General features: G+C 37.3%; 2 protein-coding genes across 4 annotated transcripts in view; one reads left to right on the top strand and one right to left on the bottom strand.

Moving 5' to 3' along the window:
• Positions 1-11,900, bottom strand: part of CWC27 (CWC27 spliceosome associated cyclophilin) — a 111,638-nt gene extending 99,738 nt beyond the window's left edge. Inside the window, exons 1-9 of one of the 2 annotated variants that reach the window (XM_051643010.1) lie at positions 11,751-11,900; positions 10,857-10,953; positions 9,200-9,312; positions 7,684-7,827; positions 6,863-6,961; positions 6,582-6,685; positions 5,445-5,514; positions 2,928-3,007; positions 5-38 (exon numbers count right to left, since the gene is read on the bottom strand). In XM_051643010.1, the coding sequence (XP_051498970.1) occupies positions 5-38; positions 2,928-3,007; positions 5,445-5,514; positions 6,582-6,685; positions 6,863-6,961; positions 7,684-7,827; positions 9,200-9,312; positions 10,857-10,953; positions 11,751-11,792 (783 nt within the window). In that variant the 5' untranslated portion in view covers positions 11,793-11,900. The remainder of the gene's footprint in view (positions 1-4; positions 39-2,927; positions 3,008-5,444; positions 5,515-6,581; positions 6,686-6,862; positions 6,962-7,683; positions 7,828-9,199; positions 9,313-10,856; positions 10,954-11,750) is intronic. The other variant, XM_051643009.1, reaches the window with a different exon arrangement.
• A 40-nt stretch (positions 11,901-11,940) lies between these two features.
• Positions 11,941-21,641, top strand: SREK1IP1 (SREK1 interacting protein 1). Of its 2 annotated transcripts, XM_051643014.1 has the most exons (6): positions 11,941-12,175; positions 13,710-13,757; positions 15,294-15,434; positions 17,322-17,400; positions 18,831-18,903; positions 20,268-21,641. In XM_051643014.1, the coding sequence occupies exons 1-6, from the start codon at positions 12,163-12,165 to the stop codon at positions 20,328-20,330; spliced, it is 417 nt and encodes a 138-aa protein (XP_051498974.1). In that variant the 5' UTR covers positions 11,941-12,162; the 3' UTR covers positions 20,331-21,641. The 2 variants fall into 2 exon arrangements, with proteins under 2 accessions (XP_051498974.1, XP_051498973.1); XM_051643013.1 differs by having other exon boundaries at positions 11,944-12,175; positions 18,831-21,641.
• The last annotated feature ends 3,201 nt before the right edge of the window (positions 21,642-24,842 follow it).

Here is a 24,842-nt window from a genome sequence, read left to right as displayed (position 1 = left end):
TTACCTCACTCAAATCCCTTTCTTCACTTGCTTCTTCACTAGAAGAAAAATAACCATAACTACTTTGAGCACCAGAGATTTAAAATACTGCTTAAAAAACACAGTTGTGTTACAATCTTCTGTGTTTCGTTAGCTACTTGAAATTTTTGCCAATCCAGTCATTTATACCACCCTCACATTAACCTTAAAAGTATCAATTAATAGTATTTTTGTCATTTAACTGTCATAATCCTTTCTAATTAGAAATGTTTAAAAACACAGGATAAAACCACAGACTTTCATACAATGGATAAATTCTAACTGTATCTTGAGCTATCCAGAAAAAACACTATGTATACAGTTAACACAAAATACCCAACAAAAATCCTTCATCTTAAAACTGTAGTTCTGTTAGAGAAACAAAGCAAAGAGTATTGAAGGTTTCCCCGAAGTCAAGGCACTTTACACCATCAATAAGTACTCAAGGTAAGCAAAGAAACTAAATTTGTTGGAATCAATTACATTAGTTTCATTTAAAAAAATTAATCCAGAAAACTCTCAGTGAAAGCATTATTAACAGAAGGTTACGATTTAAAAAAACCACAAAACCAACCAAACAAAAAACAAAAACACATTTAGAAGTATTAAAGAAAATATTTAGATGACACCAAGGTCTGTAATTCTGATGCCAGTCTTGAACAAACAGAAGACACAGTAAAAAGTGAAATGACCTACTCAGGATTTGTGACATGGCTATAAAGGGAACTGCTGAACCAACCTCTGGCGGTGTCTTGAAGGGGCTGCATACGATGGTGCATTATCTCTCTGTCACATTTAGACTCACCCAGAATCTCTAACCAAAGGTTTTTAAGTCCAGAGGTAATGGAAATGTCCATGCATGAATAAATAGATGGTTAAAAGACAGGAACAAAAGTTAGAAGCAAACAATCACTAGCAATGGAAGATCACTAGTGTATAACCACAGTAGCCAGTGGTGAGACTTCAGCTGTTCAGCAAGCCCAGTAACAAAGTAAGTGAACAGCTAGGTCACTGAGTTTTTTGATAGTAGTAAGTTACTCAGGACAGAAAAGCCAAGAGTGTATTGCAGAATTGCAGAAGGACCTGAATGGTAAGAAAACTAAATGATAAATGAAATCTGAAGTAGATGAAAGCTATGCACATGAGGAAAAGGAGTCCCACATACAGAATGAGGAGCTCTCAGCTAAACATCATCCATGATGATGTCCCTCAGGGGTCTGTACTGGGTCAAGTATTGTTGAACACCTTCAATGACATATAAGTGCACCCTCAGCAAGTATGGAGATGTGTGGTGTGGCTGACATGCTGGAGGGACAAGATGCCATCCAGAAGGGCATGGACAGGCTCAAGAAGTGGGCCCATATTAAGCTCAGAACCTTCAACAAGGTCAAGTGCAAGATCCTGCACATGGGCTGGGGCAACCTCCAGTATCAATACAGCCTTGGGAATGAAGGGACTCAGAGTAGCCCTGAGGAGAAGGACTTGAGGGTACTGGTGCTTGAAAACCTGGATGTGAGCTGGCAACGTGCATTTACAGCCCAGGCCAACCGCATCCTGGGCTGCATCAAAAGAAGCATGGCCAGCAGGTCAAGGGAGGTGATTCTGCCCCTCTGCTCTGCTCTTTTGAGAGCCCACCTAAAGAATGGCATCAAGCTCTGGAGTCCCCAGCACCAGAAAGACTTGGACCTGTTGGAGTGGGTTCAAAGGGGCACAGAAATTATCAGATGGATGGAACATCTATGCTATGAGGAAAAGCTGAAAGAGCTGGGTTTTTCAGCCTGGAGGAGGCTCTAGGGAGATCTTGTGACCTTTCAGTACTTCAAGAAGGCTTATAAGAAAGATAAGGGCAGCCTTTTTAGCAGGACTTGCAGTGACGCAGGGGTAATAAATTTCAAACAAAAGAGGAGAGATTCAGACTAGATATAAGAAAGAAATTTATTACAGTGAGGGTGGTGAAACACTGAAACAGGTTGCTCAGAGGTGGAGATACCCTCTCCCTGGAAACTTTCAAGGTCAGCAACCTGATCTAGTTGACCTCCCTGGTCATTACAGTGGGTTGGACTAGACTACCTTTAAAGGTCCCTTCCAACCCAAACTGTTCTAGGACAGGCAAACTTTGAGTTGATGCAGTTTAATGCAAATATCTGAACTCAATACTCATCAGTGGTTAAAAAAGCAAATCAGAAGTTAAGAAGTATTAAAAAACTATAGAAAAGAAAACAGAGACCATGCTTATGCAAATACACGGACTTACGATACAACTAATTTTGTTATGCTATTTAGTTTAAAAAAAAAAGAAAAGATGTTTTAAAACAGAATCATTCTTCTTGGTTTTCCCAACTCTAACTACAGGTACAGAACAACTTCTGTGTGAAGAAAAGTTGAGCAGGCTTTAAAAGTTTAGGTTAGAAAAGTGACAGCCTGAGAAGAGATTGTGCTAAAGAGTGGTATAAAGAGACTGACTTCCCACTGTCTCTTCCAGCATAAAATTTAGAACTTAGCAAGTGACTCCAATAGCAGCCAAGTTCAGAACAAAAAGGGGAGGAACTTCTTCCTGCAGCAGACAGAAGGGTGTGAATGTAAACAGTATTACAAGAGACTGAAGTACTTTGATGATTGCTCTATTAAGGATTATTAAACAGATGAACCACATCAAACTCTGAGCTGAAAGCAGATGAAGGCTGATGAAGGTAAATGTTATGCTTATCCTGCTTTTATTCTTTACCATACATCAACAAATGCCCAGTGTTGGTGACAGCAGAGTGGGTTAAAGGAACATTTGGTCTAATCCAGCATGGCCATTCTTAATTTCTTAGAGTAACAGACAAACAATGAGTATACATAATGCTAAGCAGGTCTAATATCCTGAAAGTAAATCTGTTCTTGAAATTGTAAAATCATATATTAACCTTTTGACAGCAGGAACTGAGCTTAGATGTGGATCATCCTTCAGTAGATCATGACTACTTTTACTTCTTCCCTTCATGCTCTGTTAAAAAAAAGAAAAAAAAAAAAAAAAGAAAAAAGGTATTAGAAATGTGTTTGTGATAATAGATGGCTAAGAAGAACCATGGTAAGAAAAAGACAATTTGCTTCTTGCTAGCTTCCTCACCAGTAAGCAGAAACACTTTAAACAGCGTAAGAACAGAGAACGTGTTCCAGAAAGAGGAGCATCAGACTGACTCTCACCACTCCCTGACACAAAACTCCCTAATCCTGTGATCTCTGCCTTCTATTATCTCCTGGGATACAAAAATTTTCTAAGATTCACAGCCTGTATATTATAATCAGAGACTCTCCTGATACAGAAGACCCAATTTGACCTGCAACATTTAAAAGACACCAATGGCCCTAATATCTCTTGTTTAATCTCTTTTTGAAAGTATTTTTACTTGCCATTTTCATTATGTTCTGACATAAATGTTCACAATTAAATTCCAGGACGGAAAAATACTTGTTCTGTGTGTATTTATTGGCTCCTTTATCTTTGTGTCACAACCTTCATACCATAAGAAACAGAGAATAACTGTTCTCATTTTTCTCTTCCTGTCTCCCTTTTTTTTATTTTAAAGTTACAATGATCCATATTCCCAGTTATCCTTCCTGCCCTTTGTTGTAGAGTTTCAGGAACAAGAATTTGGTGATTCATAGCAGCAAAGGCAAAATACAGTAATTCCCTCACTCAAGTGCAGTGCAGGCTGAACAAGTCTGGAGTAGAAAATTGTTCACAATGGGGAAGATGGAGAAAAGACTTAGGGAGGTATTACACTTCACTTGGTTAATATGATGTGACTAAGACAAGAATCCTTATTTTTCACAGATAAGCATGAAACAATTAAATAACAAATTATAATAATAACTTCATTCTGATACATAGTGTTTCCATTTACTCTTTAGATAATTTTAGTCTCAGCCTTGCTCCACTAAAAATTAACAGAAATTGTTCCCTTTTGCCAGATCTGTGAGAGGATTCCCCAGTTAACTGCAGGCTTTCCTCTCAACTTCAACTCTTCTTCTTACATTGAAAAAAGCAAGACTCCCTGGATCTAGCAACCAAAAAAAAGTTTACACAAGGATTCTGAATTTGTAGATATCATAGAATCATTATTAACTTTGACCTTCTATTTTTCATATCAAAAACAGAAAATGGAAGTTGGTGCTGAAGTTCACACACTCAGCTTAATCAAGATTAAGATAACGTAAAGATCTGTAGAGACACCGATCTAGACCTATTAGAAGCAAGTGATGAGGTTTGGAATAAAAAGGTTCATTCTGCTGTAAAGAATGAACAGGAATTCTTCATAAACAGTTTCTGTGGTTATTTTCCATAGCTACAGCTAGTTCAGAATTTAGTCAGGGCAAATAAGAGGATGAGATTTTTAAGACTGAAGAGAGTGTGACAAGACTGGACTGGGCTTGTCATGAAAGAAGTGTTCTACTTAGATCATTTTAAAATGAAAAACAAGTATTTGACGTGAAAGAGAACATCAAATCCACAGTGTTAAATGCAATATTAAAAATTAAACATACACTAAGAGCAGAACTGCAGATGAGCAGAAGTAAGAGAACTAAGGTAGAGAGGTATAGAGAGTCTGACTGGTAAGTCAAAATGGTAAAAATAAGTTACAATTACTGTTGTGATAAACCTCTTCTATCATCTTGACTCATACCATCACATTGTAATACTACCCATTATTATTAAATGTTTTATTTTTCATTTTAACTAAGTCCTGAGGACTGAGGACCATTTTTTCACTTAGGTGTTACAGGACTCAGCACCATGTAGTCTGATCACTAACTGAAGCAAGTAGGCACCTGAACCACACAAATAAGTAAGAAAGCCTAGGGCTCTCTAGAAATTATTTGGTCAGCAGCAGAAATGAGAACAATGACTTGTTAAAGAAATGTAAAGAACCTTATTTAAGTGGCAAAGTCAGGTAAGAAAATGCTAGATCAGAGACTACGTATGCAACCCTAGTTCTATGAATGTGGGCAATGCACAATAGTGTAATATTTAATTACAATAATGCACTATTTTCCCCCGCAATAATCCCACTTCATTTTGCAAACAGAATGGACAAATCACACTCTTATAGTTAAAGGAGGTGAAGGGGAATAAAGTATGCATCACCTTTATGAATTTTAAACAGCAGACACAGATCTATACTATGAAGTACGAAACTTCATGTTTATGGAAATGTAAAAATATCACACAGTAATTGAAGACACCTTCAAAGTTAGAAAAGTTCAAAACCTCTGCTTTTCCAACATGTTAAAATAGCAGAATCATAAACACTGAAGTAATTTTCAGTGTTGTTCAAAACTCAATCATAAGAACAAGATTAAGAACTTTGAAGTTTTCCACAGACATAGAAAAAAAGTAATTTTAAGTTGAAAAGAAAAATGAGGATGATATGGTACAGTACCTGACTAACTCTATTGACTTCCTCCTCTTCTTCTTCAGCTTCCTCCCCAAAGGAAAGCAGGTTAAAATTTCTTATGAGAGAAAACACATTTTAAAATAAAACTTTAAACACTGTCTTAATAATATTTTATAAACTTTAAACATATTCCTTTCATATTGTATGCTATTTCAAAAAGAAAGTTTTTGTCCCGCTACATGTACCTATTTCAAAAAACTACAATACGCTGTTTTGCAATAAACCATGAATAGTTAAGAGAAGCGTGTTCTACTCCTTTCCTAAGACAAAATAATGAGGATAGCTAAGCATCACTTAGAAAATGGTAAGGTGGAATGTAAAGATTTCTGTGTTGACTTACTTGCAGAGTCCTAAATGCTGACAGCTCTGAAAACAGAGCATTTGCAGTTTTTTCAGTTTTTTGTTTTTTTTTTTTTTTTTCCAAAAGAACAGCATTCAAGTATCACACACAAAATTTTCAAGATGGCTCATGAAAGGCATCAAATACACACACATTCACATAATGCAATTAAAAGAAATAATGATCTTTAAGGATTTTTTTTTCAAAATTAATTGTTTACACTATGTTGGAACCAGTCAGTTGCAACATGTTGCATTTCTGTCCAGCAGTCCTGACGGCATACACACACTTTAGATTTCCTATTACTTTTCACTGCATGTTTATGACTACCAAACTCCATTCAGAGAAATTGAAATTTCCCATGTCAAAATGCCTGCCTTCTGACAATTGCTTCACTGTGAGAGAAGTGGCAGCTATTAGGAAGGCCAAAACTCAAAACAACTGAGCTATCAGCTAGGTACTAGTAAATAGAAATTTCAGTTTCATCTCAGTCACAAAGGAATGACTGCACATCCTTGCCCACGGGAAAAACTCAAGGTACCTTTTACATCTCTTTTGCAATGACCTGTCAGCATCTGTTAGGTACAGCTCAGATGATGCACAGCAACCAGTTCAGTCAGTGCCACTAAATATGTATGATCTCAGAAACGGAGAGGCAGGCTATATTAAGAATAGATAACATTCCCCTCTGCATTTTGGTAAAGACTTCATAAGCAGAAAATTAACAGCTGAAAATTAAAGGTGGAAGAAAATTAACCAGCACTTATGTTGTATCTATTTACTTTGTGCCTTTTACTTTGGACTTTTTAGTTTCTTCTTCTGGTTTGTCCTTCTTCAGCTTTCTATTTGGTCTTGGAACAATGTCATCAAAAGGATTAAACAAAACCTGTTAAAAAAGGAACACGTTAGACACATCTGTAATAAGTATTTTTTTATAATTAGATTATTTAATATTTTAAAACACTATATAAAAAACATGTCAACTTTTCATACTAGAACAGTTTTCTGAACACTAGGAAGAAAAACATTTAAAATTTAAAATTTCAAACCCACACATACTGACCTCAGTGCTTCTTATCTTGTGTGGACTGAGAGGTCTCTCTTCCTTGTCAACTTCTACTTCAGCCAGACGCAACATGTTATATATTGTATCCCCTGTAACCTGTCAAATTAATAAAAAAAGTTTTTTTAAAATTCCCTCTCTATATTTTTTGTTAATTATTCGGCAAAATGCAAGGCAATTATTATGTAACGAGTTTTGAAAATAAAAATTATATAGGAAATGCTGTAAGCATGCAAGACTTGTAAAAGACAGCAAGTAAAATACACAAAGATTTGGGGTTTAAAAATTTAACAGCAAAAGTTGAAGGTAACTAAACCTGCATTTTTGGGATTGTATGTAAAGGAAGAAGTCAAAATCTTAGTAAGCTGTCAAACAGGAAAAGACACTGTGAAATAAAAAAAGTTGGTTTCTTTTCTTTCAAGTAAATCATGAGAGCACCAAACTCATCTTATGTTTTTAATTTACCTGTTTCTTCTTGTGCAATTAGAATTTAGAAAAAGAATTTTCTAAGATATCACCAGTACTAGATGAACTGATTAATAAGACAGAATCGTAGTACTATTAGTAATATTATTCAAAGGAAAAGGAACACAAGAATGTAATACAGGAGAATAACAGCAAAGTAGATAATTATGGGAAAAACCCATAGGAACATTTCTACCAGTCATGGGAAACAAAGAGAACAGAGTCAGCTTAGAAAGCAGCAAAATAAATGTCAAATGTACATAACGGCAAATAACAACACAATAGCCTTTGAATACAGAGAAACTTATAGCAGTTCCTGTCAAACTCAAAATAGAATTCTAGTTTGTGTTGCAGACCTTTCCAAAGATTGTGTGCTTGTTATTAAGTTCATCTGCACGGCCCAATGTAAAGAAAAATTGACTCCCATTGTCATGGGGCCCAGCATTTGCCATAGCAACAAGTCCTCTTCGATTAAATCGCAGCCGTGAGTGGAACTCATCCTGGCAAAGACCAAAGAGAAAATAACATGACTTAAGTATGCAGCTATTTTTTCTACTTCCCTAGCTACCTCTTTTTTACATCAGTATGTATCCACAGAAAATATGCTGTTAATTTTCTTTTAAATTGAGACAGTAATAAAACCCAAGTATTTTGAAACTTAGTGCCACAATTGTATCTTAAAGATTCAATTTTTCAGTAGCAAATATTGTTTCTAGTAAATGTTTTCTTCTTAGTGCCTATAATAAACCAAACAAGTGAACAATCTTCCTTCAAAAGAAACCATAAACACGTAATTAAGAAACACCAAAATAAAAAAATTACAAAGTAGTGTATCAACAATAAAAAGACACAATTTAGTAACAATTTTAAGTTCTGCCTTGCTATCTTTCTCTTTTTTCCAATCATTGCCAAATATTCGTCAGTCATTATTTTTGTTGGAGTTTATTTGCAGCTCAGTATTTAAAAAATCCAAGTAAATTATAAATGTAACTGCATTTCATACATTTATTGTAATATTATCCTTCTTATTGACAACTATATTTAGAGGAAAAATCTTAATTAATGTAAAATAACTGGAAGTTCAAAAACAGGTTGCAATAGTACACTATTGCAAAAAATACATAGGCAGAACATTTTCTGGACCACAAAAAGAGCTAACAGAACTACTTTCAAAGCAAAGTGAAAGCTATGAGTAATATATTAATACCATGGTTCTATCACAATTCTAAATACTGTAATATTGAGATACCACTAATTTTAAAGCATTGATGGTACTACGATGTTGGTAATACTTGTTTTGTTGTCTGCTCAGGCACCAATCCTTTCCACAAACTTCATGTTTGTGTTGTATGTATGAGTCTACGCCAGCAGCAGGGATGTGGAAGCCCCAAAGACAGACTATGCAGCTTTAGTCACAAGTTAAAGGTGTGTGCCCTATCTGAAATAAAAGAATCAGGCAGAACACAGCTGCTGTGCATGTGTGGCTTCACTCAGGGTCTGAGCTTCCTGGTTAAGAGATGAGCCAGGATGGTGTCAGTAATACCAATGAACACACAACATTCTAAGACCTTTGCTAAATAAGAAACAATATGCATAAGTAATGTACATTTCTACATGTGAGTTTGCCACATATTAATAACTACTATTCATTCTTCCCTATTTTTCTGCGTGGTGTTCATGCTAGTGAGGTTACACATGAACTCTCAATTCAAAAGGCACATGTGATGTGAAAGCCTGTTGTGAAAGCAGTTACAGTACACGTCCAGTGTTGCATTTCTAATATAAGGTTAGTTCTCTCACAGCCTAACTCAGTATGATGAACAACCATCAGAAAATAACCAAAATTCATGTATAAGATATACAGATACACACCTTGAAAGGTGCTCCATAGATTGACTCTCCACCTGTTCCAGTACCAGTGGGATCACCTCCCTGAACTATAAAGCCAGGCACTACTCTGTGAAATATTGTGTTATTGTAATACTCTAAAAAAAAAAAAAAGAAAGAGGATATTAAATACATGATCCCAAAATCAAACTGATAGATATTACACTGACATGTCCAGAGACTGAAGATTCAGAAAGCAAGTACTGTAACTGGATTCTGCAATTTCCACTGGGTTTCCTCCTCTTCCACTATCTTGCTCAGTGTTGACTGTATCTCAGCTACAAAGTATTGTAGATAACACTTATGAAAAAAAATGAAACAAATGTGGTGTCATGTTTCTGTTGCAAATATCGCTGCACATCACCGACAAGATGATATTGATGAATAACCTACTTACCAGCTTTTGCAACTGGAATGATACTACCAACACACACCAATTTAAAAGGAGAGCTAAAACTATGCTCTGTCCCAGTCAACACCCCACATACATCATTAGCCATATCCATACAACAAATTACTAGCATTTTCCCTCACCAGCATGGAACAAAGGTGCCACTCTGTTCACTGCCTACACTGTACCCAAACTGATCACCTTCACAGAATGAAATATGCAGTGCATTTTGCTCCCCAAGTTATCTTATCTATCATATAAGGTTTATGAGATTACAAGAAAAAAAAATAATTTGACATAAATTTCTGGTTGATTTTTTTAATTAATAAAAATAAATCTGCTGCATGCTGCAAGACAAAGTAGGATCTGCAAACGCTGTAGTGTAGCTAGATATACTCATGCATGATTATATGCTAGGACACTCACAAAAGACATTTACCAGACAAGGTGTATGATCCTACACGGCAGACAGGCAAAAACAGAAAAGAAAAAAAAGCCCAGTTCCTTCCACTGATGATAACTCATCTCTTAGGACCTACCAAGGGCTAAGAGATTGATTTGCCATTGCAAAAAAATCTCCTCATGTCCACATTAAAAAGCAAGAACACAGAACAGGCTGCATTCGTGCTGGAGGCACAAATCCTAGACTGCTATTTTTCCTTAACAGAGGAGGACTAAAAGAACACTCAAACACCCTGTAAATGCATAAATGAGAACAACAACAGCTAGAAAATATGTAACAGTACCAGTTCCTTCACAAATCCCTGTTACAGTTTTCCCAATAGGGAGCTTCTCATTCTGGTACCCACTTAAGTGAAGAGTGTTACAAAGTTTCCACAAACAAAAAACTACAGCAAATTAAACAGAGCCATTCATGAAAGAAATGAAATTATAGTAAAGGTGGCCATACAGAAATGAGAATCTCAGAGGATGACCAATATTACATCACTGCCTTTTCAAACATGCTTTGAAGAAGTAGCTGTACTTTGTAGAGACGCTGAAAAGAAGCCTTTCCAGGCCTTTGACATACAACTTTTTAGTAATGCTACATTAGATGCTACATGTACTCTTTTTCCACTTGGTTCCTTAATAACCTTGGAAAACACTGAGTGTCAGACAATATTTTCTTCATACAAATAGATTAACTAACATATTAAAGTTAAAACATAGTTATGGCCTCCATTTTACCAAAAGGGCACAAAGGTCGCATATGAAATAATTTCAACAATTCCTACCCCATTCAGTCATTACCTTCCATACAAAGCTGGATGAAATTCCGAGATGCTTTCGGTGCTTCTTTTGACCATAATTCTATATCTATATCTCCTGCTGTTGTTCTCAGTAAAACCTAGAAAAACATACAAAAATACACCACTCTTTTTATTGTAACTCAGTCACTGATCAAAGACTATAATTGCTTGAGTTAAAAATAATAACAATAATAATAATAATTCTGAATTCATTATGTTAGGAAGAGTAGCAGACATTCAAGTGTGGTAGACAGCTAGTGTTAGTTGTCCATATTGCCCAGACTTAAGATACAGTTCTGAGCCAATACGTATAATAGGGCCTCAAGGCCAATGACTTAGTACCTGACACAATATAAACTGTGATTTTATCACTTCCATCACAACATCGAAAAAAATTACGCTATAAACCTGCAAAGGCATACACCTTTCTGACCAGCAACACTGCTCAATTCAGTAAGAGATGGCAATAAAACGAGAACCTAAGACATAGTCAAGAATACAGGGAAGTAAATGGAAAGCTTTAAGGACCGCCCTGCTGTGTATCCACACTGCACACGTCGTGCTTTTACACACACACGCACACACATCCACGCACGCGCACACACACACGCACGCCCCACGCACCCTCTCCCCCGTACCCCCGCAGCCCCGCTCTCAAGCAGGCGCAGAGCACCACGCACCCCTCCCCCAGCAGCCCCGCGCACCCCAGCAGCCCCGCACGCTCTCACACAGCCCAAGGACAGCCCGGCAGAACCCCCAAACCCGCCGTTTCGGGCCCCCCGGCGGGGCGCGCACGCTTCCGCGGCAGCGGCCCCTGCCCGCAGCCCCCCCCGCCTGCACCTGCTCCCCACCCGAGAGCCCGGCCCGGCCCGGCGCCCCGCCCCGGGAGCCTCACCTTGCCGTTGGTGGGGGGCTCCTGGATGTAGATGTTGCTCATGGTCGGGAAAGGAGCGTCCCGGCACGCGCCCGGCCCTGCCCCTGCCCGGCCGCGCTTCGCCTCCGCGCGCCCTACCACCCCAAACCGCCCGCCATCTTGGGCGCGTCTACGCCGCCCGGGCAGGCGGGGAGGAGGCTGGCTAACCCCGGCGAAAGGGTGAGGGGCGCAGCTCCCGCTCGGCGTCTGAGGCAGTCGCTGAGGAAAATCTTCCTTTTCGAATAGACCTGGAGGCTCCTCCAGACACCTGCAGACCCTCTCCACGGCTGCCGCCCGGTACTGAAATCACCCCATCCGCCGTGCGAGTGGCACGGTCCGAGAGCGCGGCGGGGAAAGCCTTCCGGCGCGGAGCGGCGCCGCGTCGGGAGGCGACATGGCCCTGCCGGGTGAGCGGCTGCCAGCCGGGACCGCGGGACGGGGCGGCGCAACCGCCGGGCGGCGGCAGGGCCGGCATGCCGGGGAGGGGAGGCGAGCGTCGGGCTGCTGGGAGGCTGCGCGGGGAGGGCGCGCGAAGGCGCTTGGCGCGGGGGCTTGTCCGCCTGCGGGCTTGGGGCGGCCGGGGAGACGCTGCCCCGAGCGGGACAGCCGGGCTCCGAGCCTGCTGGGGGTGGTCGGCGGCAGGGAGGGAGCGGGGGAGGCGGCCCGACAGGCGTGGGGAGGGTCGGGGCGGCCGCTGTTGAGCGCAGCCGGGCGGTAGCGGCTTTCGAGGCCTGCGGGGCCTCTCGCCGGCCTTCTGGAGCAGTGATGACCACGCACTACGTTCTTGCTGTCTAAGGCACCTGTTTTAAAGTCTGGTCTAGAGAATCGTTGTTGTAAGGCTTGGTTTTCCTCGTATTTTTGTTCTAGGTGATGTTTGTGTCCCACCAGCTTGTTGTTTAAATAGACGTGTTGGGAATGATAGTGAGGCAGCAGAGGCAGAGATAGGTGTGCTGTTTGCAAGGTATCTAGATTTATGGTAGCCAAACAGCCGTTGCTTCGTTATTTTTTCTGGATCCTGAGACGTGACTGTTTGGCTGGAGAACAGCTGAACAAGCCTGAGCTTTGGTAAGCTCCTTCTCTTAAGAGAATTTTTTAAAAAGCTTGCTCCCATTCCGGAAGGGGTTCTTGAGGAATACACGTCATGTTTGTGTTCAGAGGTTTGCGAAGCTTTTTTTTTTTGCTTCCTTGTCTTTAACTGAATGAATGAGGTCCTTAGACTAACACCTGGGAGGAAGGGAGTGAGAGAAGGAAGCTTCTAGCAATTTGCTTGCTTTTAATAATCTGAAACTTCTTCTAGACCAAACCTCTGCTTCTAACATTATTATGTAAAGCTAAATATAATTGTAAAAGTTCAGTATCAGGAATTTGGTTGGGGTATTTGATGACAATATTCTTGTCGTCTACTTAGTGTCTGTTGGAAATCCTGACAAATGACAGCTGAGTGTATTATGGGAGATTCTGTAGCGTGTGCTGACTGTACTGACCTCCCTACGTGGAATACCAAACCTTTCTTTACCTACACATCAGTTTATACAGTAGGGGTAAAGTTTAATGAGTATTTAATAAATATGAGACAAAGTAGGTAGCAATTAATGTGTTCATATTGTAACAAAGCAAATGCACGAGTTTTCAGAGAAGTGGAAAAATTACTAAAATTATAGAGGAAAAGTCATGATACTTCAAACGAGGATTTGGCAATCAATTATGTTAATTAAATGATCTGTAGCATTTTATACTAGCCAAATTTATTCTGTTGGTTCTGTCACAGAAAGGGGATCTTAAAAACGTTATTTTGCATTTCTCTTGGAAGTGTTTTTAAGATATCTTAGTGTAGTTAATAATCTGAGGAGTGAACACTCCTGTCTGTGTATTGATGTTGTCAAGCCAGATTTAAAGGAACTCTAAGAGTTCTGTTCTAATCGATGAAATTTTCTCTTCCAGGTGGAAATAAGGATAACATTAGAGCAGGATGCAAAAAATGTGGCTACCGTAAGTCTTTCAATTTATGATGTTGGAACTGCCATTTAACGGGAGGAGGGAGGTGTGGAGGGGGAGGGGAAGTAGTGTTCTCCCTCGTTGCCCGGCCATTTATCAGTTTAAATTACCATAACATTAGTTCCTAATTCACTCTCTGGCTCCTTACACCTATTGCTGCTTTTAAACCTTGCGTTTCTCCGTGGAAAAAAAAATATGCTGTTGTATTCATATATACTACATTTTCAATGGAATGACTTGAGAAACTGAATTGAAAGCATGGTCTTTGAGCATGGCCTGTGTACTGAGATTAGCACTTGTGCTTCTTCTGAGTCTCACTGCAAATTGAGACAGGCATTTCAGCTTAAATCCAATCTGTTTTAAAAGAAAAAATAATTTAAAATATGTATAATCTTGTACACTAAGGAAACATACTTCTTTGTGCATTCTGTATTTCAAGAAGCAGTTAATTTTATTTAAGTTCTGTAGTTAGCATTTAGCTCATGCTTTGCATTATTCTCTCTAATCATGTAAGAATCTATGTGGCTGTTCTGATGAATGGAGACAGGTCTTACTGAAGATTTGAATGTAGTAATCATTAGCTCGAATTTTTAGAACAATGGAGAGGTAGACACTGTTTTGCAGTGAATTGTGTTCAACTTTTAACAGAGTGATTTAGTTTGGGTTTTTTACTGAAGTTATGTGGTATGAAGGGGAAAAAAGCTTGCTTCATTCTTTTGCTGCAGACTTTGTCTCCAAAAAATTTAGTCCATGAATTGCTTTGTGTATCTGTACTTCCAAAAGAGCATGGATATCAATATATAATTAGTGCTTCATTTCTACTTGCAGTTAAGTATCAGAAGTTTTGTGAGAGAGAAGGAAACTTGCAGTCAAATCACACAGCCTGTATTTATGTTCCTAAAAGCTCTGTCTTCAAGACGTAAGAAGATGAGATTATTTAAATTGCTACTTGAATTCCTTTGTCTCTAGTGTAGTTTTTCCCAAACTTTAACTTCAATTTGTTTTATTTCTCTTTATTACTCCAATAGCTGTATTCATCACAAAGTTCCAAACTCTGGTCATGATTATTGAGATGCAATTTAGAGAATACAAGTCAAGTAGTTGCTTAGTCAGTATTATGTACTGGTTATTAAAGATTATGTCTCATAAGCGAATAGGCTTCTTCTGTTTCACAGGAGGGAGAAAAAGAGAGCAATATAACAGACTTGAATTATGTTTAAAACTACAGCACTTCTTGGTTTTAGGTAATGTATTGATCTGATACCATTAAAAATGGAGAGTAAAGGTTCAAGAATCTTTAGAGAAATAAGACAGAGGTCATAAATCACTCTTAAGTGGAATAATATTGTGCAATGTGTCAAAATTCTTTGAGGCTTTTTCAAAATGAGCCTTCTCCCTCTTTGTTCACAGATTGCCCCATAGACTTCTTTAATTTGTAAAAACTGAATAATACTTGAATAGATATTTTTTATTTTGTGAAATTTTTTTTGTAAATTGTAATTTTTCTTTCTGAATATTTGTTTTGTTCAGCTGGTCACCTGACATTTGAATGTCGAAACTTCCTCCGAGTAGATCCTCAAAGAGATATTGTTTTAGATGTTAGTAGTACTAGCAGTGAAGACAGTGAGGAAGAAGAACTACAGAGATTGCAAGCCATGCGTGAAAAAAAAAGTAAGGTGATGTTCTGTTTTTTTTAACAGTAAATTGGCTCATGGTCTTCTGTAATACTGGAACTCACTTTATCCCTTTTACTCAGTGTTTTAAACATAGGTCTTCATGTGTTCAGACTTCAGAAAATTCATACACCTACTCCTGTTTTTTATTGTTAATTCCTGTCATAGAAAAGTAATTTATATGATTAGGAACACAGCAGAAAGGGGTCCTAAGTACAAAAGATTATGTGAGTGTTGCTGAGAAAATTACATCGCTGTTCTGAGTTAACATTTTGAATATATAAAATGTATTTTTAAAATCTTAAAGTAGATAGTAAATCTTAAAACTAATAACAAATATGACAGCTAAAAATCTCTCCAGTTTCTAGTTAGTGTTTTGACTGAATCAGCTAGATAATTGATTTTGAATGTTCTTATTGGTAGAGGTACAGTTCTCTCTTTGGAAGGTCTGAGCATCAACTCTTAGTCTGACGGAGAACAGATGGGTTATTCTACAGATGCTTGAGTTCATTTGAATTTGGACTCCAAAGCTGTTCCCCTAAGTAAGATTGTTCCACTGTAGCATGTTTTAAATAAATAAATGTTTTTCTTTTCTGCCCCTTGAAACATGATGTTTTTTTCTGCTGCTCCCACATTCCAGACTCAATTCTACTAAAGATGCTATTTAGGGAGGAAAATGGCTAGAAAGAACCCTGTAATTTGCTGCAACACTTCAAAAGAAATGAATAGTTTGCTTGTCCAGAGTGCTGAGTTGGTACTGCAACAGTCCTTTCTTAGAACAAGTCTCTTTGGAAAAACTTATTCCCAGTTATTATCTACTTTTGAATGTGAGGGGGTTTTTTTGGGCCTAAATTGATTGAAAATGGTTATCTGCGGGAGAAAACGCTGTTTTCTTGATCTTGTAATACCCCTGTTTATGAAGTGTTCTTTCTTAAAGTATGGCTGTATGTATATGGCAAGAAGATATGTATCTTTAAGTGTTAATAATCTAGGTAGGATTTTGCCATTTTCAAGTGGTGTTATCTTCTAAAAATTTTTGCATTGTTTGCACCTTAATTTTTCCACCATTTTATTAAAAAAATACTGAGTGCTTGTTTGTGGTTTTTAATTACTCCAAAAGGAAATTGGGTTTTGTAACTCATATTTGAATTATTTTGTATTTTGCTTCATAAGATACAGACAATTTCTGTTTGTCATAGCAAATGAATAACTGCATCATCATGCAGACTCTATGGAAAGTTACTTGTATGATAAAGAGGAAACGCTTAAAGTGAGCTATCTTAATGATAAATTGTAAAGCCAGTGTTTTCCTGCGAGCTGACGTTGTGATGTGTGTGCATTTGGAGAATTCAAAAATACGTTTTGAACTGGTATAGAAAATTCTGAAGTCAGAAATTTCATTCAGTGTGATAAAAATTCTGCTTATACGTGATATGTGAAGATACTAAACAATACTGTATAGTGTTACAACTGGGAACAAACATGACCATATGAGGGGTGACTTCTGCCAATTTTTGTTGACAGCATATTGACAATTAACCGAAATTTATCTTAGTTATGGCATAGCTACTTATGAAGTGTGAAATGAGGATGTACGAAAGTAATTCAAGTAAGCCTAAGGGAGTAATATTTTTTGCTGTATGTTCTAGTTAAATGACCTGCTTTAAAACTTGGGCAAGTAATTAGAATGGAAATTGTGTAAAAAGTTCTGCTACTGCCACAAAATATTTGTAAACTTACTATATGAAACCAGAATTTGGTGGAAGGAAAATAAAAAGTTCTAGTAAGAATTTTGTAGCAACTCTACATTATTATTGAAGCTACTCATTGAATGCTGATCTTATCTCAGACAAGTGTTTTGTAAACTGTAACTTTTTATCCATAGGTTTAAATGAGGAAGAAGAAAAAAAGAAACAAAAAAGAAAAAGCAAAGAAAAAACAAAATTAAAGAGACCAAGGAAAAGGTAACTCTATCGCACACCTATTTTGATTTCAAAACAAAGCTTCAGAAATATTTCTGACATTTGTGTTGTTTGTTAGAAAATATTGCTTCTTTTGATGCACTCTGCTTGCAAGTACATCTTTTGTTTGAAAAACTTTTTGTCTTCCAGTGAGATCTTGTTTGATCTTTGAATAGTGGTAAACCCACAGGCTTTCTGCTGTGGAGTTAGGACCATGGAAGTCTAAAAAGCTCTAGCAATCTGGAGGTCTGCAGGTCTGAGAATGCAGTGCTCCTGCAGACTAGCCAGTGCTAAGCAAGATGTCGTAGGAAAAGAACAATAAGTCAGGAGGTTTATGGTGATGGTCCAGATTAGCTTATATGGAGAAGCCTCCCAGCAGTTCAGAGACCTGGGGATTCCATGCAGGCACCGATGCGATGTGTATGTACACACACCCACTGCTCTGAGTAACATGTGACCAGCAAAAGGAAAGGTTTCTGCAGTTCTACTTAGCATGTGTTGAGTTATAATCTTCCTGTTACTGTAAAAGCCTAAAAAAAGTGTTACTCCCGGTTCAAAGGAAAATGTCATTCAAATATTCAGATGTGAATCTGAATTTTGGCCTGCTGACTTTTTTCTTTTTTAATAGACTAGTTAGTCAATAGGAGCTGCACTGAGAGCTAGGAAATGTACGTATTTGTCTGTGTTTGGAGGCTACAATAAATTGTTTTTTTCAGAAATAAAGAAACAAGATTTAGCACCGGTTGTGTTGTCATTTTCCCCCTTCCTTTTTTCATAGTATAGCTCTAACTTACACTTCAAAGATAGTAGAAAAGAGTCTGTCTGCTAATGTAGTCTTTACATGCAAGTAATTAGTAGTTATGGAAAAAATAGCACAAAACTGCCCTCTTCAGTATAATAATGACTGTGGCTTTTCCTTTATCGTCATCTTAATTCTTGTATGTATGTAATCACTGCTGTTTAAAGATTAATAATATTACCAGCTGCAAGAGAATCTACATTTGTCATGCCTGTTTCTCTTAGATTTTTGCATGAGAGAAATACATTAAGATTTGTCTGAAGGCATTACATTGCATTGTTCTGGATCATGTGGTATTTTAAAAGCTTATTGTCATACATAACAGTTTTCTGTGAGTCTGTACTCAGTTTTTTTTCTGATTGAGGGTTGAAAAACATAACTTGCCTATTCCATCGCTAATTAATCTGGATTATGAACATACTGCTTTTCTGGCACACTGGTCTCTTTAGAAAAATCGTCATGGAGTTGAACATGCAGACTTATATGTCATAAGCTTTTCAGTGGATGCCACTGCACAAATTCTACACCAAATTTTATTTGTGACATTATATAAATATTGAAATTTTAAAAGCCCACGTTATTCTAGGTGCATTTTGCTTCTTTAATTACATGTAAATTTGTTTATTTTTACTAGATCTTCCTCATCAAGTGCGGCTGAAGAGGATGGGCCAAAGTCAAAAAAACAAAAATCCCACAAAAAACAAAGGGTAAAGGAAAAAAAGAAGTCTAAGAAAGGAAAACATCATAAAAAGGAGAAAAAGAGGAGACGAAAGGAAAAAAGTTCATCTTCTGATAGTTCAGACAGTTCTAGTAGTGACTGAGGTGCTCGCCTGTTTTTGCGTTCACTTCTGCAGGGAAGATTATTTTAATATCAAATGAAATGTATTTATGCATTAGTGATGGTTGTAATCCTTTGCACTAGGATATGGTAAACTTCATTTGCAAGTCTTTGTGTAGAAAGATCGGGACTTAAATATGCATAATGTCAGAATAGTTAAGTTTGGAAATACAAGGGAGATTTTTGTATTATGATATCCTTTCAATAAATGTATGTTTTCCTTAATATTTTCTGCTTACATACATTAATCAGTAAGTGCAAATATGAAATTATGTTTGGGTGCAGAGAAGGGAAAGAATGGGCAATGAGAAGCTAAAAGATTGCTCCTTCAAAATTATCCTCTAAAATTGATGTACTCATAAACTGTGAGACACATTCTTTCGGCAAGATCACTGTGAGCAAGCTGAAAACAAACAAAAGCCAACAAAAGCTATTAATTTTTTATGTCCTTTCTTTCTGCCTGGATTTTGGTCTTTTACAATTACAGTCACACCATCTTTGCCATAGTTATGAAGTGCTGCTTCCTAACACTAGATGACTGTCCAGCAAAATTGTTTACAAAATTCCAAGAACCATGTTAATACAGTATGTGGTTATTAATGCCTCCATGAACTGAAACAGGAAATGCAAAGACAGACAGTTGACAAGAATCTTGAAGCCTCCATTCATTCTAATAAAACTCCAATTGAAAAGTTAAAAAACGCCCAACAAACCTCTTTTGGAAGATAAACAGTCTATCATGTGAAGCAAATTTTACCATTTGCTATCAGGAGCAATGTTATACGTGTCAAAATTTTATAACTGGAATCTGGTGTATCCAGTTCATGTATTGTACTGTGGTGGAGAACAGGTTCAACATAGGCTGAGAGTTTTGAGTGGAGTAGATTTTAAGTTCATAATCCTGGCCCAGAAATGCCTAAACCTCAGAGTGCCTACGTTCATAGTTTCTTGAAAATGCTTTTCTTATCCATGTTTTTGGGGTTTTTTGCTTAGTCACAGAATTTCCTCCACCCAAGCAACTTGGCCCTTGGCATACAACTGCAGTATAAGTCTCATGGGAGTCAGAATGTGAGGAAGACCAATGCCAAAGCTTTCTTAACAGTGATATCCATTGCCTGTATTGTCTATGGTGTCTACAGAGCATTGAGTCAGAACATAACAGTTTACAGTGTTTTAATGGGTACTGCATGTGGCCTGAGAGTGAGATACCTAGATTTAACTTTTGTCTTTCAGACTCCTGTGTCTCACACCAGTACCCTGAGTATTGGGCAACTTGTGCTGAAGATGCTGTGCTAGGGAATATTAAAGTTCAATGTACTCATGGAAGCCACAGAGCAAGAAGAAATAATCTGTAACCTTCTATGTAGGTCTCTCACTAGAGGATGACAGGAGTCCTTGCATCTGCTCTTTTTCTTGCTGGCTTTGGTTCAATCTAATTTTTCATATATCATAATTTCAGGGATGGGCTTGGATTAGATAATTGAAGAGAGACTCAACTCCTTAATTAGCTGATACTCCTGCATAATATGAGGAATGTTTATTTCATAAGTACTAATTTAACAGATTTTCCAACCCTGTTCACTCTAGTCTTCTCCTTGTTGCTGTGGCTTCTAAAGCTTATTTTTGACTGGGTTAATTCTGTAAGCCAGTCATTCTATAGAGAGCAACAAGGGAATTGTGAGCTACTTAAGCCAGTACTACTTTCAAATCAAGCCACAGCTTAAGACACGTCTCACATGCTTTTTTCCCCCTGAAAATGTTACTTACTTAATGAGATTGGAAGGGCTACTGGAGTTAGGGGAATTCTGAACTCGTGTAATTCTCCCATCATCTTTCCATGGTCTCCCAACGATCTCATGACACCAATGCTGGGGAATAGAGTTTGTACCTTACTTGTTTATTTTTGAAAGGTTAATCTGAAGACAAGGAGCTGAAGGGAAATTTCACTGAGCATTCTATACCATAGTCACTAATGAGCTTATGAAACAACACAATACAGTTAGTGTATATTTATGCATAAATATAATTTATCCATCAAATTATTTAATGACAAATTAGAGAACATGTAGGAGCTTAAAGTTTACCAAAACTACTGGTATATATTTTATTAGTGTTCCTTACACTTTTGTGTAGTTTCAAGTACCCATTTTAGATTCTAGTTCAAATTGTTGAAGTAAAAGGATTAGCTGTCTAAATGATGGTGCAGTTACCCTCCATGTAGCTTTACAGCAGCTATTTATGGTAGTTACAATGGTATTTTCTACAAGAGTGTAAGGCATGAATTTCAGTGTTCGTGTTTTGTGACTTGTTACTTGTGTACATAGGTTTTCATACTGGAAAAAGGCTTTTCTAATTGGAACAGTTTAAATATTCTCTCAGTACATGCATTTATGTAACATAATATCATGTCAGCTTAGGTTTTGGGCCATAATCCATTTTATTTACTAATATGTACATTAAAGTCAGTAGATTTTGTCACAGAAATGCTTAGAATTTTAGGTATATTAACTGATATATCAAGGACCTGCTGCCATGAACTCTGTCAAGTTAATATTTGCTAATCTTTAAAAAAGCTATGTAAAAATAAATACTATTTTTCTTACTTGATTTAGCATTGGTTTTAGTGAGTCTGATGTGTTGTAACAAATGTTAGTGTTTCGCTTGAGATTCAGCTTGAACCAAAACTCCTACTCTGATTTGAGAAAGAGAAGTGACATTCAGCAGGTTTAGGTATCAAAACAAGACCTCGAATATTAAAATTCAGCTATTTCTTCACTCATATAAATTGTATTAGCTTCAGTTTTCATGAATCACACTTTCAATGCAAATATACCTCAACTAATAGGCACCAGGAAACGAAGTAGATCACTGGTGTTTCCTTCAGTATTCTTTCCCAGGTAGTGGAAGATAAACGTGCACATCTGCAATTCACATACTAGGTGGGAACAAACTGAGCTATAAAATTAAATGAATCTCTGAATCAAAGCGGAATTAAGCAAGTGTTTTGCAAATAGCTAAAGGAAATACGCATGCGTAGCACAAAAAATGACAGCTTCACCATTCTCTGCAGCATGTGAGTCACTATGGAAGATCCTGTAAGCTCTTTAATGATGGAGAGTACATGTACTGGTGGTTTTAACGCAGCACATTGCCAAGTACCAGGCAGCTGCTCACTCACTCTCCCTTGCTCTCCCCCCCAAAACCTGAGGAGTCAGGGAGAGAATTGGAAAGGCAAAGAGGTGTATGGGTTGAGATAAAACCAAATTAATACTTGAATTAATAGTAGTAGTAATGATAGACTATACAAACAAGTGATGCACAGTGCAACTGCTCACCACCTGCTGATCAGTGCCCACCCCATCCCTGGCTAGCGATCCCAGAAGACAGATATCCTCAAACCACAATGCTGGAAGAGTGATTCCTGGTCAACTCTCATCTATATATTTAGCACAACATTGCATGATATGGAATATTGTATTCATCAATTTGGACCCATTGTTTTGGCTGCTCCCTACCAGCTTTTTGTGCACGTGCACATTATCAAAGCATGAGAAGTTGAAAAGTCCTTGATTTCTTAGCAACAACTATGAACATCAGTATATCATGAACATTATTCCTGTACCAAATACAAAACGAAACCCAAAACATAATCCTATTCTAGCTGCTAAGAAGAAAAGTAGCTCATTTCCAATGGAAACCAGGACAATAAATTTTTGTGTACCTACAATAATGAAAAGTTACTTTCAGCACAATCAAGTAAGTTTCTATAGCAGGTTTTAAATTAATTTGAATACATATCAGATTGGAAAGGGGGGTTGAAGGCGATACTATTTTTCTCTTTAGACTTTGCTAAAGTTACAGGTACATGCTTGGTAGTTTTTGTGATCTTTAGAGGCGTTTCATAAATATGAACATACTTGCTACCTTCATGATTTCTTAAAACTTCTCATGTATTTTACTTGCTACTAGCTAGCAATTTGAAGCATGAAGAGAAGTAATGTGTACATGACTGATTGTTTAACAATTTAATATGATTCTATTTTGCCATTACATGTTCCTTTACTACCAAAAATTGTGTTAATATTACACCATCATTACACCATTAACCATAGTTCAGTTGTTTCCAGGAGTTTTTCCTGAGTATTTTCTGCAGGTTATTCAGATACTTATTTTTCAGTGTTCTGAGCTCTTTTCAGTGGTTTACATTGGTTCTTGTGCAGTCTACAAGGGAGAATAAATAAGGGACAAAGTGTTGGCCATAGGTACCCAGGAGATGGAGCTAAAACTAAAAGAAAAATAAATTCTGAGTGATGCAGTGTTATTACACAGCTTCACAACTGAAGGATTTTAGCTTCAAAGCTTTTTCTTTCAGCAATAAATCACAATGAAGGATCATAATATAGCTAAGAATTGCAACAAGGCAATTATAGCTAGAAAATAATTGCAGTGTCTAACTATGAACATGGAACAGACTGAGAAACCTTACAGGTTTTATGTTTAAGGAGATCAAAGCTGCTGAGATAATCAATGCATATTGAACTCTGTATTTACTCAGCTCTTTTATGGTTGACAACAACAAACCAAGTTGTTGGTGCAGGTCACTCTGAGGAGTATCATGAATAATGAATCTGACATGGTGCTTGTTGTCTGTTTTAAACAATAATACGTTCCAGGAACTTCTGAGCTGCATTTCAGCAGTTCATCTTTTGCAGTTCCTTACATCTCCCCCCAGTCAAAAAAAGGGTGCAGTGTGTAAGTTTGCAGAATGGAATGTTAAGCATCACAAGCTTTTTAACTCAACTGATGATTCTGATGTGCCCTGTAGTCTCCACAGTAGAGCCAGTACTGAAGCTATTTCTTAGAAATCAATTCTCACATCATGTCTTGGGAACTCACCCATTTTAACTCACAGAAGTTACTCTACATCAAAGACTCTTTTAGGCAAAACACACACTTGGTGCCTTGTGCTATGGTTATTCTGCCTCAAGGCAATAGTACCTGGGAAGGGCACTAATGGAGATTGAAAGCTGCAAATCATGATATGTAAGAAGAAGGATAGAAGTCTGCCAACAATGCTTCTGCAATAAAAATGTTCACAAGAAATTCTAGTGTAGTAATCATTAAAATTAATTTCAGGGATTAAGAGTAGTATCAGATGAGGTGGTGGTAGCAGAAAATAAGCAACTGCAGAAGAGGTACAAGAAAGAAAAAAACAAAGGGATTTGAGAAATGCAAGTACAAGGACAGAAAAGATACCAGTAGTCTAAACCAATGATTATCCAGTACAAGAGAATTGTTTCCTGTCAAGAATATTACATATTTTTATGTTTAAAAAATTGATAAATTGTTTGTCTATAAGTGCAAATAGTCTTCTAAAATGTTGTAGTTTAAATAACAGCAATAAAGGAGAACATCTGTATTAGAAACAGATTATTTAGTAGAGTTCATTTAAACTCTAGCATAATATTAAAAATGTGACTATTGTTTACAGTTTTCTCTGTAAGCTAAATATTTGTCCCACTGAGAAAGTGTACTGTGAAGAAGAATGATTAATCGTAATTTATCTATATTGTATATAAATAATAATGAGGCTTCAACTCTGTAATAAAATATCCTGGCAGAATTTTGGCCATTAGCTAATTTCAAAAAAAAATTAAATTGAACTGTAAGAAACAGGCTGAATATATGAATATTGCCTGATAATCCTTTCAACCCAGTGCACTTTAAAGCTTAGTGGTTATAAGCCACCTTTATGGATCTTCTATTTCAAACTGCCACAACAGTAGTATGCAGTGATATTCTGAAATA

Source organism: Apus apus, chromosome Z, assembly GCF_020740795.1.
Source record: "Apus apus isolate bApuApu2 chromosome Z, bApuApu2.pri.cur, whole genome shotgun sequence".
Classification (NCBI taxonomy): domain Eukaryota; kingdom Metazoa; phylum Chordata; class Aves; order Apodiformes; family Apodidae; genus Apus; species Apus apus.
The sequence above is the reverse complement of the archived record's forward strand: the minus strand, read 5'-3'. Positions and strand labels throughout refer to the sequence as shown.